The following is an 18881-nucleotide window of genomic DNA, read 5'->3' as shown; positions in this document are numbered from 1 at the left end:
GAGAAGGCAAGACGAGGCAAATGGGAGAGGTTGCGTCGGTAAGTTTTCGCAAGATTTAATGTGAATAATGATAATGGGGCTGTCCCCGGAAGTATAATTTTTGCATCTCATGCTGTTTCATTTATCCCCTTTATCACCCACCCTCAAATGAGACTGCGGTGCCCTGGCAACCCTGATGTGCTACATGGATGTAGATGCACGGGGCACCCCCCCAACTAAGTTGACAAGGTACATAGCTACTGGGAAACAAACCTAGGTAAGCTTGTGAAATGACACCCCAGACATTGTCCACATTCATATTTGGCCTGTTGGTCAACTGTGGCTGAGTTTTCATCCCTTCCAGTGAGCAATGTGCATGGTGGGATCATTTAGTGATTGAAAGTTTTGTTCTTTTCTGCCCCATATAAAACTCTGATGTATTAGAAGCCAAGTAAAGATTATTTTAAGTGTTACAAATGTTTTGTTTGCACATCATTCAAAGTAGATTTCAGGCGCTAAATGCGCCGTCTTGCAGGCATGTAGTCAAAGTTTTGTTTTTTTGTTGTCGGTGGGATAGCTGGCCCCGTAGTTTTAAGATTCCAAGCACTGCCAAGATGTAGCATTTGCCATTAGAAAGAAATAACACAGGATCACAAGAAGGTTGCTTCCTCTGCATGTTGAACAGCGTCTTCCCACAGTGGAAGCCACGTCACCGTGTCACGCACTTGACTGGGTTGTAAATTAAAATCTGAGACACTCAAAGTGAGACCCCATAAAGCTTCTTCTGGTCCTGGATAAATGCATTATGCTGTAAGAGGATTTGACTGAGAATACCACTTGAATGGTTTGTTTTCCTTCATCTCTCAGGCCTTCAGCTTCAATTTTATTATCTGAGGGAATTCTATTCTCCCCAACAATTGGCCTGATTTGGTGTGCAACATCACCACGAGCCTCCACTGATTGAATCTATAACGGCACAGACAGTGGTGAGAAGTCGTTTCTAATGTGATATGACCAGAAAATAGAGGTATCACTTTGGACTGAAATGCTTTTGGTTTTGTGTTAAGGGCTTGTCTGCTTCCACACTCGTGTAATATTCAAGAACTATTTTTGAAACACTGATGATTAGACCCAGTCTGAGCTTCACAGATAAATGGAATCTTGCCCTCAACAGAGTCCATTTAATGCAGTGGAACATATTAAATAAGTGGTGGAATGTTAAATAAGCACAAAAAACTCTCCTCCACATTAGTTGTGATTGAAGGTTCAGCCCAGCGCTAAGCCATTTAATTTATTTTAGTCAACATCTCTCGCAGTAATAACAGCAGTGTAGAGAAAGAAATAATTAGAGTTTTTTCTTGATTATTGAACGGGTATAAATTACAGTCGGTCTGCCTGCCTACATTAGAGCTTTAGGGCTCTATCTTGATTGGGGGTGCACAGTGCATGCTCCTAATGCTTTTGGAGCATGTCAAAGTGCTTATTGCTATTGAGAAGGCCCAAAAACTGAGCACAGAGGTGGGAGCTGGGTGCGAAGGGGTTGGAATTATCATTATTAGACAAGACAAAAAAAAAAAAAAAACTGCTTTATTGGATTTGGGGATCTGCTGAAATGAGCGGACAACAATCGAATGTAGGTGAGGAGCACTTCCAGACTCATACACAGGACAAACGGATAACACATGGGTAAAACTAAAGTCTTCTGAATGTCCACTGGCAATCCTCAAACAAGTAAACTGTAAACAAAGTTTCAACCACTGAGAAAGCTCTGTGTGTAATGTCTACTCAAAGTTCTGAGCATGCACAAAACTTCCCAATAGACCCACTGGACATCAGTTAATAAGAAATGCATTTAGTAAATGAGAAAATAGTTTGTAGAGGACATAAACGGATATGGACAAATAATAAAATATCGTATCATTACGCACAAGTTTTCAAAGTCCATCACGGTGCGACTCAAACTTAAGGATGTTGATCTTTCAGTGGCTGGAGATAAAATCAGAAGGTGATCAGCTCCAGAAGGTGATCAGCTCCAGAAGGTGATCACTCCAGGCATTTATTAATATGTAAAGTCTTGTAGATATAGTGTCAGGAAATATGGTAGATGCAGAGACTAATAAATATGATTGACTAATATCCTGCTGTGACATGATTTCCAGCCGAGAGCTGACCAGAGCAGCAACAATTATGTCACACATGGTAACATTAGACTTTTCTCCTGTGAAGCCCCTTGGGGGTGACGTACAAGACAAATATAGTGAATTGAACTGACAGATGTCACCTAATTTCATGGTGGAGTGTCACAGTATTTCCTTAAAAAGACATGATGCTTTCAGATAAAGTTTGCCAGAAGGCATATGAGAGATAATGCCTTAATCCTTGATTTCACCTGTTTTTTGTTTTGTTGTTGTTTTTTTTTTCTGCTCTGTTTCACTCCAATAGGAAACTGCAACCGGTGGTACAGACGAAACCACAATCCACAGTTTCTCCAGTCACAGCCACATCAATCTAGAACTTCTGATTTATCCGGGTGTCTTGGTGGCTTCCCTCACTCGTGTCTTTCTTGCATGGTTACTCTGGTTTTGAGAACTGCTTACTCCAGGCAGACTGGCCATGCAGTCTTGTACAGTCTGTATTTCTTAATGATTGATTTAAATGAAGACCATATTCAGTGACTCAGAGATGCTCATGAATTCATCCGCTAACTTGTCCAAAGAAAGTGGCTGTAAAAAGGATTATTTTATTTGCAATGATCCTTATATTCAATTTTTCCAAGTACAGCCTCTGAAAATTGAAGGCTTGTGTATAAAAATGGGCATATTCTTATTTTTCTTAAAAACCTTGATGTCCTTCTGGTGAACATCTGCACTACAAAAACATCTTGGCTATTTCATTGTAACTCCACCATGAGGCAGCGCTGCAAAAATTGTGACGCTGTATAAAATCCATGTGTTCCTGGCTGGAGAAAATCAGTGATGCATTGACATGCATCAAGAATCGCTGTGTATTTTGTTCATTGTTTGTGTCATGAGCTGGGTAGGCATGGCACAGAAGGAGGTTGAACACAAATGCAGACTCAGAATACTGAGATATACGTTAAAGGCTTTATCTCAGAAATCAGGCTGGGGTTCAGTACACAGGAAGGCAGTCTGAGAAGCAGCGGTCAGGCAGAGGCATAGTCAGTAACAAGCATAGTTCCAAAATACCAGGAGACACAATGGGCTGAGGCAGGAGCAAGGTCAAAAAACAAATACAGAGCAAAAACCAAAGGCTGGAACATGGACAAGAAATCACAACGAACTGGCAGGGAGTGGAGAAAGTGAGGGGCTTAAATAACAGGTGCAGTAATTAGGGAAACAAGGCACAAGTGTCAGTGAAGGTTCTGGAAGGGGTGTGGTCAGATGAGACAGAGGTGAGACAGGAGTCAAGAGAGTGTAGGAAACAGAGCAGACAGAATTACAATGAAGGTGAGAGAAGCTGGTGCAAGATAGTGCAGTAAGACAAATGCAAAGTGAACAGGACCTGACAAGATGGTGAACCTAACCACAGTGATCAAAATAAAACACCAACACAAATGATGAACAAAACCCAAGTCCCAATGAACAAGAAATAAAAGAAAGAAAACCTGACATGAAGGAGGAAAGAATTAAACCATGAAACAAATGTAAGAACTGAAAAGAGCTAAACAAGAAAATAAAGACTAAGACCAAACCAGAATGGAACTATGTGGAACAATAAACAGATAATTCAATATAAGACAAAAGAAAAGCAAACAGGAAATAAAACTAATGAATATACAAAGGTAGGACTGAAAGTAGACAAATAACTAAAGTAAGATAAACAGGAAATAACTGAAACAGAAAATAAAACCACTGACAAAATAAGTGTCATGAGTGTGGTGAACTAAGACATGACGCAGTAAATAATGCCGTCAGATTCTGGCACATTTCAGCATCACTGTATCATCTTTGATGACTGTAAACTGTAATTATAGTCTTTCTTTTGGAGGTTGTTCTGAAAAGCTATACCTGATTGATTATTTTTCCCAATTCAGTGTTTTTCTATCTGATTTGGATTGATAGATGAGTCACGTGAGGGCTGGAGGCGAGAGGCCGGATGCAGGTCCTGGACAGGCTGCCAGTCTATCACAGTGCCAACATATATACACAAACACATTCATTCACTCACACCTATGGTTTAGAGTCACCAGTTCACCTAACTACCATGTCTGTCCTGTACAAATCTATTTTCTCATTTCTTAAATGTAGGTCAGTCAGAAAGTGTACGTGCTCAAAACTTAGAGTGGACATCAGACAGAGAAGGTGACGTGAGGAGCGGTGCACAGAGGCAGTTGGTGTTTGTTTGATCATTCTATTCGAGCCCAAAATCCACCAATGGATAGCTTTGTGAAGGTTTAAGACACTAGAAGTTCAAGTGTTTCAACCTTCGCAAAGCTGGCCATTATTGTTGTGGAACATTTTCTGTTTTCTTGCACAAGAGCCTTTCAAAATAAGGGCACATTCAACATAAACTTTGATTCCACTGATCAGTCACAGGTAACATGCAGAAGATACGTGAAAAATATCATGAAAACACATTACTTTTTGCTTTTTATGATGTGTTGGGTTCACAAAATTATTTAATTTAGGGTGGGCATTTAATCAACTTTAATACAAATGTATTTAATTTAGAGTGGGTTTTTATCCAGCCTTCTTCAGAACAGGAGGTGGGCTGATGCTCGGCCCTGTGCACTCCGATGTGCACATGTGGTGCATTCTGTCTAATTAACACTGAAAAGTTATTGTGTCTACTGTCATCGTCTGCCTCTTTAGATGGCAGTAATTCCTCTATAACAACGGGTACAACTGTTTTTGTACCACTATTCCTCCTCCAGCCCCCTCCAGTGACAAATGAATAGCAATTAGAGAGCGTTCTCACCTTGAATGGCTCCTGGGAATAATAATAATAATAATAGAATAGAAAGAATAAAAGCCCCTCTTCCGTGACATTTTTTTCTGCTTTAAGCTTCCCCTCATCAACGATGCTTTTCTTAACTGGTCGCAATAAAAATAGATTTTCTTCCTTTCAACTTGGGATTCTTTGTACTTTTCCACCACACACACACGCACAAGTAGTGATGAACTTTCTTCCTGAATGAGCACATTAGGTTTGAAAGTGAAATGAGACTTTATATCAAAGCTGGAGAGAATCTGATTTGATTTTTCACCCACGATGCCTCCCCCTCCCCCTTTTTTTTTCCTTAATGGGAGATATCATTGCTCTCATCCAAAAGTAGCTTTACTTCATGCATTTTCATCAAGTGCTGCTCTAAGGTATTGGCTGAAAACCATTTGAAATCATAAAGCATCACTCAGCTGTCTGTAGCTCACATGCTGTAACAGCACATCATTTGTTTCTGATGTTCAGTGCTTGAACTTGAACTTGAACTTATTGGAACTTATTTATTTGGCACACAACTCGTCAATAACAAAAACTGATATACAAGACAATTCCACAGTGACATGTGACCAAAAAGGGGATGAGCAGAAGCAAAGCTTATGTAGCTTATGTAGCTTATGTAGCTTCACTACACATTATCATTTGACGGGCTTTTAAAATGTGCTTGATACTGTTGATCAGTGTTATTGTCAAGGCTCAAACCCTCAAGGCCCAAGATGAAGATTTGACCCCTCACGGCCCAGGATTTGACCCTTTAAGACCAAGGCTTGAAAAGTCAAAGACACGGTTTGGCTCCTCAAGGCCAAAACATAAAAAAAGAAAAAAAAAATTAAAATGGGACAAAGACAGAATTTTAAACACACACACACAATGGATAAAGAACATGAACATTTTAATTTCAAAACATGTATATTTTAAAAATAAATTTAAAAAACAGGAGTTGTTTCCAGTAGAAGTAGTATTCTAGATTAGACAGGTTGTTTTGCTGCCTGAAAATATACAGCAGAACTCATCTGAAGCGTCATCATACAATCCGGATATTCACACTCACTGGACAAAAGCTTTTCTATGGTTTTCCATATAATAAACTCCATGTATAACATATACAGTAGTGTTCAGAATAATAGTAGTGCTATGTGACTAAAAAGATTAATCCAGGTTTTGAGTATATTTCTTATTGTTACATGGGAAACAAGGTACCAGTAGATTCAGTAGATTCTCACAAATCCAACAAGTCCAAACATTCATGATATGCACACTCTTAAGGCTATGAAATTGGGCTATTAGTAAAAAAAAAAGTAGAAAAGGGGGTGTTCACAATAATAGTAGCATCTGCTGTTGACGCTTGTCTGAAGAAAACTGGATATAAAAGTGATGGTTTATATGTTATATTTTTGGCTGTTAGATTTGTACATGTATTTCTTTTAATTCATGATGTAGATATTACTTTTCACTATGAGTTTAAAAGGTATCATTTTAGAAAATTTTATATAAAAAGCCTGCATTTTTGTTTTTTTAATGTCTGAAAACATTCCAAACATGTAAGAGCTCAAGGGGTTCACAAAGTTTTTAACAGCACAACACACGAGGACGGGTCCAACCTTGTCCTTTGGTTATGTCTTATTTTTTTGTTTACGGCTGCACTTGTTTTTCTGTCCACCTCAGGCCAGTTCTTCTGGGTGAACAGCTCGGCCTTCGGAGGTCCCTGGGTGCTGAGTCCTTGGCTGTGGGGGGGCCAGAGTCCCTGTGGCCTGGACATGGCGGTGTTCCTGCACCCAAAGCAAAGCGGGCAGTACACCATCTGGCTCATAGAGCGGGACAAACCTGCATTCTCCCTCCTCTCCACTGACACACTGCCTCGTATCACGGGGTAAGTGCTCGTTTTGCAGGCATGAGACAAATTCTTGCAGCGTTTCTTTGAATGCACAATTGCATGGCTGTGTCATGGATGTCTAGAATAAACTTACATGTGTTGTTATAAGCTGTTGAGACAAGAGGAGCCATTTAAATTATGTCATTCATTACATAAAAAAACAAAAAATAATAATGATGTTTTTAAGTTTGCCGGATCATTTATCTCATGGTGTATCTGGTTTAGAATATGTTGCATATGTTACATTTAAGAACTGAATGGGAATCAATTAACACTTGTGCAGTACACAAATCTGAAATCAGTATTTTCTTTAGTTTGGTTCTAGTTTTCAATAATATTTCTTCAGTGTTTTGATCAATGCTGCGCTCACTTTACAGACAACACTTGTCTTCACTCAGTCGATGGAAACAGAACTGAGAAAGATTTAAGATTGCTGCTGCAAAGATAAACTACTTAATAAAATCACGAAGTACCAGTTGTTGTAATGGTCTTAAGGACCGCCCCCACAGTTCAGAACACATGTGAACCACCAATTAATGACAAAATGTACATTTCCATTACATGCATTAAATGCAGTCTGTTAAAAACAGCCTCGTGCTTCGCTGCAAAGACATCTTGGTGAAGGCTTCAGTGCACTTCTCGATCCAAATAAGGAAAAGAATCTGTCAAATTGAGCCCTTGTCCACATGGATACGATACTTTCTTAATATGTTTTTCTTTGCTGTTTTCTCTAAACACAGTACTGTTTCAAGATTTATCTGCATCCACATAAAATAATAAAATCTAATAAAATAATCTAAAATCTAAACTCTAAATCTAAATAAAACCGTATGCTGAGCAGGACCCCTGATTTGAATGAATATGGGTACAATGAATGTATTTATCCTGAAATGGTAATGAATATAGTTCTTCTTGAATTATTTATTTTGCTTTCAAAAGAAGAGCTATAAAATAAATATACACATACAGTAGATAAAAATCACACGTAAAATTCAAACATCTCAAATAATACTTTGACCAATATGGTGTATAATTTTTATTGTTACCCTCTCACCAATGTTCACATCCTCATCATTTTCAAAAAAAGATTTCAGAGTAATCAACTGAGATCAGCTTTGGTCTATTTTTTAAACTTTTCATGATTTTACAGATCGGTGCAGCATCCGCAGTGATGCGGTCGCTGTGCAGCTGAGCAGGGGGGAAAAGCTCTCGATTTACCGATCGATCTACGTTCCGATCCTCACCTATGGTCATGAGATTTGGCTCATGACCGAAAGAACGAGATCACGAGTACAAGCGGTCGAGATGAGTTTCCTCCGCAGGGTGGCTGGGCGCTCCCTTAAAGATAGGGTGAGGAGCTCGGTCACTTAGGAGGAGCTCGGAGTCGAGCCGCTGCTCCTCCACGTCGAAAGGAGTCAGTTGAGGTGGCTCAGGCATCTTTTCCGGATGCCCCCTTGATGCCTCACTGGAGAGGTGTTCCGGGCACTTCCCACTGGGAGGAGGCCCCGGGGAAGACCCAGGACACGCTGGAGGGACTACATCTCTCGGCTGGCTTGGGAACGCCTTGGGGTTCCCCCGGAGGAGCTGGGGGAGGTGTGTGTGGATCGGGAGGTCTGGGCGGCTTTGCTTGAGCTGCTGCCCCCGCGACCTGACTCCAGATAAAGTGGAAGAAAATGGATGGATGGATGAATTTGACAGGCTGTTTTTTATTCACTGATACTGTTCATATTGCAATTTAAGATAACAATTAAGCATTTCATTTCAAAATATTATATAAAACATTGGACTACTTGTTTTCTTTGCTCATTAAGTTCTTTATAAAAATGGACAGGAAAGGAAACGTTTTGGGGGAGGGGTTGGTGATCTGAAAACTGTATCCATCCAAACTCTGGCTTTCATGATCTTTGACCCCCCTAATACTTACTGTAAGCTGAATCTTGTCATTCCCTGAAGACCAGGAGCCAGCAGAACACATTATTTGTTTTTATATATTTCTTATATCTGGTCAAAGTGATTTTCCTTCTTGAAAGTCAGGAACCAGGAAGTTGCCTGAAGAGAATGTAACTCCAATATTATAACATCAGCATAGACACTCTTTCTTGGTTGTTGGTAAACCAGGAGACCCCTGTGGTTGGCTTTACCTCCCAAAGGAAAATTTATTTACTTACATTTTTAATTGATGTTTCTTATGAGTGTGTGGTATTATACAATATAAAAATAGTGTTTGGATTTTGCCTAATGAGACGTAGCAGTGTGCGGAGCTTCAACACTGATTGCTAGATGTACTGTAGAGTTACACACTTGATCACTCCAAAGACATTCTTCTGATCAGATACAACAGGCCAACCAACCAAATTAACAAATATTCCAACCCCTCGAGCACTAAAATCATAAATGACTGATATCTGGCAACACTGTTGGGATGATTTATTTATTTTTTATGGCTTCACAAGCACAACATAAGAAACAAGGTACACTCATTCTGCCGTTGGTAATTTGATTGAAATGCCCTTCAAATGTCTTTGCAGTGACTTGATCATTTTACAACCCCTGGCAAAAATTATGGAATCACCGGCCTCGGAGGATGTTCATTCAGTTGTTTAATTTTGTAGAAAAAAAGCAGATCACAGACATGACACAAAACTAAAGTCATTTCAAATGGCAACTTTCTGGCTTTAAGAAACACTATAAGAAATCAAGAAAAAAAGATTGTGGCAGTCAGTAACGGTTACTTTTTAGACCAAGCAGAGGAAAAAATATGGACTCACTCAATTCTGAGGAAAAAAGTATGGAATCACCCTGTAAATTTTCATCCCCAAAACTAACACCTGCATCATATCAGATCTGCTCATTAGTCTGCATCTAAAAAGGAGTGATCACACCTTGGAGAGCTGTTGCACCAAGTGGACTGACATGAATCATGGCTCCAACACGAGAGATGTCAATTGAAACAAAGGAGAGGATTATCAAACTCTTAAAAGAGAGTAAATCATCACGCAATGTTGCAAAAGATGTTGGTTGTTCACAGTCAGCTGTGTCTAAACTCTGGACCAAATACAAACAACATGGGAAGGTTGTTAAAGGCAAACATACTGGTAGACCAAGGAAGACATCAAAGCGTCAAGACAGAAAACTTAAAGCAATATGTCTCAAAAATCGAAAAATGTACAACAAAACAAATGAGGAACGAATGGGAGGAAACTGGAGTCAACGTCTGTGACCAAACTGTAAGAAACCACCTAAAGGAAATGGGATTTACATACAGAAAAGCTAAACGAAAGGCATCATTAACACCTAAACAGAAAAAAACAAGGTTACAATGGGCTAAGGAAAAGCAATTGTGGACTGTGGATGACTGGATGAAAGTCATATTCAGTGATGAATCTGGAATCTGCATTGGGCAAGGTGATGATGCTGGAACTTTTGTTTGGTGCCTTTCCAATGGGATTTATAAAGATGACTGCCTGAAGAGAACAGGTATATTTCCACAGTCATTGATGATATGGGGCTGCATGTCAGGTAAAGGCACTGGGGAGATGGCTGTCATTACATCATCAATAAATGCACAAGTTTATGTTGATATTTTGGACAATTGAAAGGATGTTTGGGGATGATGAAATCATTTTTCAAGATGATAATGCATCTTGCCATAGAGCAAAAACTGCAAAAACATTCCTTGCAAAAAGACACATAGGGTCAATGTCAATGAGCAGATGTGATTTGATGCAGGTGTTAATTTGGGGGATGAAAATTTACAGGGTGATTCCATAATTTTTTCCTCAGAATTGAGTGAGTCCATATTTTTTCCTCTGCTTGGTCTAAAAAGTAACCGTTACTGACTGCCACAATCTTTTTTTCTTAATTTCTTATAGTGTTTCTTAAAGCCAGAAAGTTGCCATTTGAAATGACTTTAGTTTTGTGTCATGTCTGTGATCTGCTTTTTTTCTACAAAATTAAACAACTGAATGAGCATCCTCTGAGGCCAGTGATTCCATAATTTTTTGCCAGGGGTTGTATAAGATAAATGTGGACATATTCATTGAAACACGTGTTTTACTTGTGGCACTGCATTTGAAAATTTAAAGCAGTCCATAATCAGTGCTCTTTTCACTCAGCTGGGCGTACTTAGAGCTCCTACTTGAGACAGAGCAGTCTCAAATTTGAGATACACTCCATTAGGAAATCTCGTGTAAATGTGGTAAACATCAAATGTATTGTGTATGTTATGTACAGCAGAGTGTGGTACAGGCCTCAGATTTCTGTGTGAACCCGACCATGCTTCAGTGTACCCAAGAAATTGTGACTGATGCATGGCCCAATTGCAATTCTCTATCTGTTGAAGATGATTTTATTTGATTAGATCTGCTTAAGGGCCCTGTCCCACTGGCGTTTAGGAGGTTTTGCGTATGGATTGCGCACAAAATTGGCTCATATTCGCTTAACATCTGTAATATCCATGAAACATGTTTGTATGAGTCAGCTGACACCTGCACATGTCCGCAATTATCCGCAGAGGCACATTTTTCCATTTCCAGGATTTTTGAGCTGCACAGAATTTTGGCTGCGGATGACATCCGCCTTACATACTCCATACATACTCAATACATACTCACTCTATACGCTGTATATTCACCGCCATCTGCTGATATCTGCAACTGACAGTGATTTGCGGCTTGGCAGCGGACTGGCACAGTGTGTGAAACAGATATTTTGCGTGCCCATCATGTCCACATCACAAACTAAAATAAGTTGTAGCGACTGCATACAGATTGGCCATGAATAAAGCATTTTTATTACGTCTGACGTCTGCTTTGCATCTGATTTGCGGTGGATGCAAATCAGATGTGCTGTGTTCACAGCTGGATGCTGTTGTTTGTTCTACCGGCAGCCACACGCTCTGCACTGGATGCTGTGTATATAAAATAATTATTTTGTGGCGGATTAATCATTTTATTCTGCAAATTGAAAACAGCTCTAATCACCTCCTGAATCACAGAGGAAGCTGCAGCTGGGCCATTGGAATAGTGATGCCGAAAGGAGCAAGTGCGCTTCTTTTATGGCCACAACGCAGATGCCGTGCACGTGCAAACACATGCGTGATGCATTCATAATACACCTGTAATACTGCCGTGATAATCGCAATGCGTTGGATCCGTTTCCTCACTACATGCATTATACAACAGTGATTGTTCACCATATTTTCGCTATTTATTATTAATATATCCATAGTTCATACTGTGACATTTGTCATTTTTGGCCATTTTTGTTGCGGACGACAATGAACGCCCGTAATTTGTGTACTCAATTCATGTGCAATTAATCCTCTCCGCAGTGGGACTGGGCCCTAATATCTTCCTGCTTCAAATTACAAATGGATGAATTTGTTTCTGAATCTATATAAACCAACAATGACAGTGTGCTTACCTCAAACCCAGATCTGCTCATCCATTTAAAGATGAGGAAGAAGAAAAAAAAATCCATAAAACAGATGTCACCTGTTAAACCATCTGTCCATCTGTAAATTTTCACTCAGCACAAAGTAGTTCTGTTTTCTCAGTCGCTGAGCACCAGGCTCCGGTTCAGTGAGTCTTACAGCTGTTTATTTGTTTGCCTACCGCAGTCCTTTCTATCAATAATATGGGAAAAAAATCAGCAGAATGAAATTTTTTTGTTTGTTTGTTTTGTGTAGAGTTTATATAACAAGGAGAAATCTTTATGAGGTCCACTGATTTTCATATATATATATATATATATATATATATATATATATATATATATATATATATATATATTCTAACCGTGACTGTAGATATTTTGTTGAGAAATTCAACAAATATACCTGGTGCAGTTTTGTCCTTTAACCTTGATTTTATTTTTGTTGGTGGTACTTTCATGTCTTTGTATGTGCCAGCATTCTTGTGTTCAACCACCTTGCTTTTTGAAAGTGTGTCCAGTCCAATCACAAAGAGCAGCTCAGTGTCTTTCTCTTTCACACTGCTTCTTGTGTTTGCAAGGAATGTCAGAGGACAGTTGGAGTCACATGATGAAAGTCACGCCTTGTGCACATCGCGTGATGTTCAGCAACACGGTTCAAAAATTGCATGTTTGTCTGAGAGGGCTCTTTGATCTGTAAAGCACAGGACACATTCTATTCTTAGTCCCTCAGTTCTGACAAAGAGAAATACACTGTTATTGTCTGTACGTGTGCGCGGTTCTTTTTTCAGCCTCGCTTGTGTGCCTGAAGGCAGCGTAACGGGGACACGCTCATTACACGTGTGACGGATTAGGCCCAGGGCTTGTGTTCTCTCATTTGTAGTCGAAGTGTGCCATCCACCCACACTTCCCTGTTGTTTGGAAACCTACATAGCCAAACTGTTATTTCTACCCCAACTGAAGAACAGTTACATATTTAAAAGTGGAGGAAAACAAATGCAGTAAAAACCACTCTGGGAGAGTCTGCTGGCTGAATGATTGTTAACTTGTGCCAAAGTCTTTGAATTTTAATGCTTCATGACACAGTGGAGCTTATATATGTGGGTTTGTGTAATACGAGGTCTGTCCGTAAAGTATAGGTCCTTTTTATTTTTTTCAAAAACTATATGGATTTCATTCATATGTTTTTACGTCAGACATGCTTGCACCCTCGTGCGCATGCGTGAGTTTTTCCACGCCTGTCGGTGACGTCATTCGCCTGTGAGCACTCCTTGTGGGAGGAGTCGTCCAGCCCCTCGTCAGAATTCCTTTGTCTGAGAAGTTGCTGAGAGACTGGCGCTTTGTTTGATCAAACTTTTTTCTAAACCTGTGAGACACATCGAAGTGGACATGGTTCGAAAAATTAAGCTGGTTTTCAGTGAAAATTTGAACAGCTGATGAGAGGTTTTGAGGTGATTCTGTCGCTTTAAGGACTTTTCATGGTGCGAGACGTCGCGCTGCGCTCTCAGCCGCCGTCGTCAGCCTGTTCAAGCTGAAAACCTCCACATTTCAGGCTCTATTGATCCAGGACGTCGTGAGAGAACAGAGAAGTTTCAGAAGAAGTCGGTTTCAGCATTTTATCCGGATATTCCAGGACGCAGCCGACGCGGCGCGGCGGCACAGGAAAAACACCTCCGTGTTGATAACCATTTGTAAAATCCAGGCGGCTTTTGATGGCTTTCAGTGGAGTGAGTATATGAGAAATTGTTTATCAGCTGGAGATGTTCCAACTTGTCCTCAAGGCTTCCAACAGAGGTGTTTTTCCTGTGGCGGAGCGTCGCGGCGGCTGCGAGCCGACGCTGCAATCCGCCTGCACGTCTTTCATTAAAAAAATCTCTTTTAACAGTGGAATATCCGGATAAAATGCTGAAACCGACTTCTTCTGAAACTTCTCTGTTCTCTCACGACGTCCTGGATCAATAGAGCCTGAAATGTGGAGGTTTTAAGCTTGAAACAGGCTGATGACGTTGCCTGAGAGCGCTGCGCGACGTCTTGCACCGTGAAAAGTCCTTAAAGCGACAGAATCACCTCAAAATCTCTCATCAGCTGTTCAAATTTTCACTGAAGACCAGCTTAATTTTTCGAACCGTGTCCACTTCGATGTGTCTCACAGGTTTAGAAAAAATTTTGATCAAACAAAGCGCCAGTCTCTCAGCAACTTCTCAGACAAAGGAATTCCGACGAGGGGCTTGACGACTCCTCCCACAAGGAGTGCTCACAGGCGAATGACGTCACCGACAGGCGTGGAAAAACTCACGAATGCGCACGAGGGTTCAAGCATGTCTGCCGTAAAAACATATGAATGAAATCCATATAGTTTTTGAAAAAAAATAAAAAGGACCTATACTTTACGGACAGCCCTCGTATGTTGCAAAACACATCAATAAAATATATGTAAAAAGAGATTGTGCTTGAATTATGGAAGACAAATGTTTGCACTGATATGATTTATGTCTATATGTTTATACGTTTTAGTTTATTTATTTTTCCTAACATTCCATGAATGATTTTACTTGTATTTCTTCTTCTAACAATGTTCCTATATGACATCACAAAGAGCGGAAGGGACTCAAAGCCAATTTTGTGACTATCCTCCACTTTAAATGTACAGAAATGTAACCACGGTGTGAGCGTCCCAGTGAAGGTTTGATCCTTAGACAGAAGGTACAGGGTGACTGACATCTGAGTTTTCGGCCGTATAGATTGATTTGCTGCGGTACAAGTCATGGTTTTTGTTTTGTTTTTAAATATATTATTAAACTAGTCTTAAATATAGGGCAGAACAATTGCTATGGCCTATGTTTTCACTCTCACAAGGTGTCTCTTAATGGGGCTATTCCACAGAGCACCGTTCCTTTCTGTTTAAGCCCGAATAACAATTCAGGGTGTGTTTTGAAGCATTGTAGTAGCTTCTTGATCCACCTGTGTCAGTCTTGAACAAACTTGGTATACAGTAGTGTTCAGAATAATAGTAGTGTTATGTGACTAAAAAGATTAATCCAGGTTTTGAGTATATTTCTTATTGTTACATGGGAAACAAGGTACCAATAGATTCAGTAGATTCTCACAAATCCAACAAGACCAAGCATTCATGATATGCCCACTCTTAAGGCTATGAAATTGGGCTAATAGTAAAAAAAAGTAGAAAAGGGGGTGTTCACAATAATAGTAGTGTGGCATTCAGTCAGTGAGTTCGTCAGTTTTGTGGAACAAACAGGTGTGAATCAGGTGTCCCCTATTTAAGGATGAAGCCAGCACCTGTTGAACATGCTTTTCTCTTTGAAAGCCTGAGAAAAATGGGACGTTCAAGACATTGTTCACAAGAACAGCGTAGTTTGATTAAAAAGTTGATTGGAGAGGGGAAAACTTACGAGGTCTATTAGAAAAGAAACCGACAGTTTTATTTTTTAAAAAACTATATGGATTTGAATCACGTGTGATTACATCAGCCAAGCTTGAACCCTCGTGCGCATGCGTGAGTTTTTTCACGCCTGTCGGTGATGTCATTCGCCTGTGAACACGCCTTGTGGAAGGAGTGGTCCAGCCCCCTCGTCGGAATTCCTTTGTCTGAGAAGTTGCTGAGAGACTGGCGCTGTGCTTGATCAAAATTTTTTCAAAAACTGTGAGGCACATCCGAGTGGACACCATTCAAGAAATTCAGCTGGTTTTCTGTGAAAATTTTTACGGCTGATGAGAGATTTTGGATTGTTCCTATCGCTGTAAGGACTTCCCACACAGCGGGACTTCGCGCAGTGCTCCGAGGCGACATTGTCATCCTGTTTCAAGCTGAAAACTTTCAAATGTAAGCCTCTGTTGACCCAGGACGTCGTGAGTGTTGGGAAAGTGTAGGAACACGGACCCACAACAGGGGGCGCAAATGAACGGACAATGGAGTAAGTCAAAATAACAACGCTTTACTGTTGTGAATGTGCACAACGAATACAACCAATCACAGCAATGGACAACAGTCAATTCACAAAAGTGTCGTGTGGGCAGGCTCGAAGATAGGAGACGCCTCTCCAAGGTAAGACCGGAACCACACGGCTTCCTCCGCCACAGGACCCCGGGAATACTGGAGCCGCCAAGTCCCGAACTCCCAGGTGGCCACTGCCTCCGCGTGTCAGACCTGGTACTGCTGGCGAGGAGCAAAGAACAGTTAGATGGGGGCGCGTATGCACCCAGGACTCCGAACAGCAGGAAAGGTACCTCCACCTCTCGTTGGAACAGTAATCCAAAAAACTAGCTCAATCCAAAAGATGCACTCTATTTGCTTTGATACGTTACCTCTCTGGTAGAAACGATATCTCGGCAAATGAGGTGGAGATGCCGTCCTGCTGATATACCTCCGTAGTGATTGGGATCAGCTGTCTCCGGTGATGGGTGACAGCTGTCATCCTGGCTGCTCCTGTAAGGCGGCAGCGCCCTCCGGTGCCTGGAGCCCGCACTCCAGGCAGGGCGCCCTCTAGTGGTGGTGGGCCAGCAGTACCTCCTCTTCAGCGGCCCACACAACAGGACCCCCCCCTCAACGGGCGCCTCCTGGTGCACGACCGGGTTTGTCAGGGTGGCGACGGTAGAAGTCGGCCAGGAGGGCCGGGTCCAGGATGAAGCCCTTCTTCACCCAGGAGCGTTCTTCGGGGCCGTACCCCTCCCAGTCCACCAGATACTGAAAACCCCGGCCCATTCGTCGGACGTCGAGGAGCCGGCGCACGGTCCAAGCCAGCTCTCCGTCGATGATCCGGGCAGGAGGTGGCGCCGGACCCGGAGTGCAGAGGGGTGAGGTGTGATGGGGTTTAATCCTCGCAGTGAGGCTCCGGCTTCCGGCCTCACTGCGGCGGGATTGATGACCTTGAGTATTTTGTAGGGGCCGATGTATCGTTCTTGCAGTTTCAGGGAGTCCACTTGAAGGGGAATGTCTTTGGTGGACAACCAGACCTCCTGCCCTGGACGATACGTGGGAGCCGGGGCCCGCCGCCGGTCTGCATGGTTCTTCGCCCTCGTCCGGGCCTTCAACAAAGCAGAACGGGCGGCACGCCACACCCGACGGCACTTCCGTAGGTGGGCCTGGACCGAGGGCACACCGACCTCCCCCTCAACCACCGGAAACAACGGGGGTTGATACCCCAAACACACCTCAAAGGGGGAGAGGCCGGTGGCGGACGACACTTGACTGTTGTGCGCGTACTCGATCCAGGCCAGGTGGGTACTCCAGGCCGTCGGGTGCGCGGCTGTCACACAGCGCAAGGTTTGCTCCATCTCCTGGTTTGCCCGTTCTGCTTGTCCGTTGGTCTGGGGGTGGTACCCGGACGAGAGACTGACCGTGGCCCCCAGTTCCCGGCAAAAGCTCCTCCAAACCTGCGAGGAGAACTGGGGACCGCGATCGGAGACGATGTCTGATGGTATCCCATGCAGACGGACGACGTGGTGGACTAGGAGGTCCGCTGTCTCCTGGGCCGTTGGGAGCTTCGGGAGGGCCACGAAGTGGGCCGCCTTGGAGAATCGGTCCACTATCGTGAGGATCACGGTATTTCCCTGGGACGGCGGGAGGCCCGTGACAAAATCCAGGCCGATGTGGGACCAGGGGCGATGAGGCACGGGCAGCGGCTGTAGCAATCCCGGTGTCTTACGGTGATCCGCCTTGCCCCTGGCACAGGTGGTACAGGCCTGGATGTAACCCCGGACGTCGGCCTCCAGGGACGCCCACCAGAAGCGCTGCCGGACGACTGCCACAGTTCTTCGCACCCCAGGGTGACAGGAGAGCTTAGAACCGTGACAGAAGTCCAGAACTGCAGCCCTGGCTTCTGGTGGGACGTAGAGTTTGTTCTTCGGTCCGGTTCCGGGGTCCGGGTCTCGTGTGAGGGCCTCCCGGACGGTTTTCTCCACGTCCCAGGTGAGGGCGGCCACGATAGCGGACTCCGGGATGATGGGTTCCGGGGGATCCGACGGCTCCGTTTTGACCTCATCTTCGTGTACCCGGGACAAGGCATCCGATCTTTGGTTTTTGGTCCCGGGACGGTAGGTGATCCGGAAGTCAAAACGGCCGAAGAACAGTGACCATCGGGCTTGCCTGGGGTTCAGTCGCTTGGCGGTCCTGATATACTCCAGGTTCCGGTGGTCAGTGAAAACCGTGAATGGCACGGACGTTCCCTCCAACAGATGTCTCCACTCCTCAAGAGCCTCTTTCACCGCAAGGAGCTCTCGATTGCCGACGTCATAGTTCCGTTCGGCTGGGGTCAACCTGCGGGAAAAATAGGCACATGGGTGAAGGACCTTATCGGTCTTCCCGCTCTGGGACAGCACGGCTCCTATCCCTGAGTCTGAGGCGTCCACTTCAACCACTAACTGGCGACTAGGATCGGGCTGCACCAGAACGGGTGCAGACGAGAAGCGCCGTTTCAACTCCTTAAACGCGGCATCGCACCGATCCGACCAGGTGAAGGGAACTTTTGGTGAGGTCAGGGCTGTCAGGGGGCTAACTACCTGACTGTAGCCCTTAATGAACCTCCTGTAGAAATTAGCAAAGCCTAGGAACTGTTGCAACTTCCTACGGCTTGTTGGTTGGGGCCAGTCTCTCACCACCGCAACCTTGGCCGGATCAGGA

At 43.0% G+C, this 18881-nt stretch overlaps 1 protein-coding gene across 1 annotated transcript in view; it reads left to right on the top strand.

Annotated features, from left to right (window-relative positions):
- alk (ALK receptor tyrosine kinase) overlaps positions 1-18881 on the top strand; it is a 1475036-nt gene that overhangs the window by 851713 nt on the left and 604442 nt on the right. The window contains 1 exon segment of the mRNA XM_034159972.1: positions 6604-6808. Coding sequence (XP_034015863.1) covers positions 6604-6808 — 205 coding nt within the window.

The sequence above is a fragment of the Thalassophryne amazonica genome, chromosome 19 (genome assembly GCF_902500255.1).
Source record: "Thalassophryne amazonica chromosome 19, fThaAma1.1, whole genome shotgun sequence".
Taxonomy (NCBI): domain Eukaryota; kingdom Metazoa; phylum Chordata; class Actinopteri; order Batrachoidiformes; family Batrachoididae; genus Thalassophryne; species Thalassophryne amazonica.
This window is presented reverse-complemented; position numbering and strand designations above follow the sequence as displayed.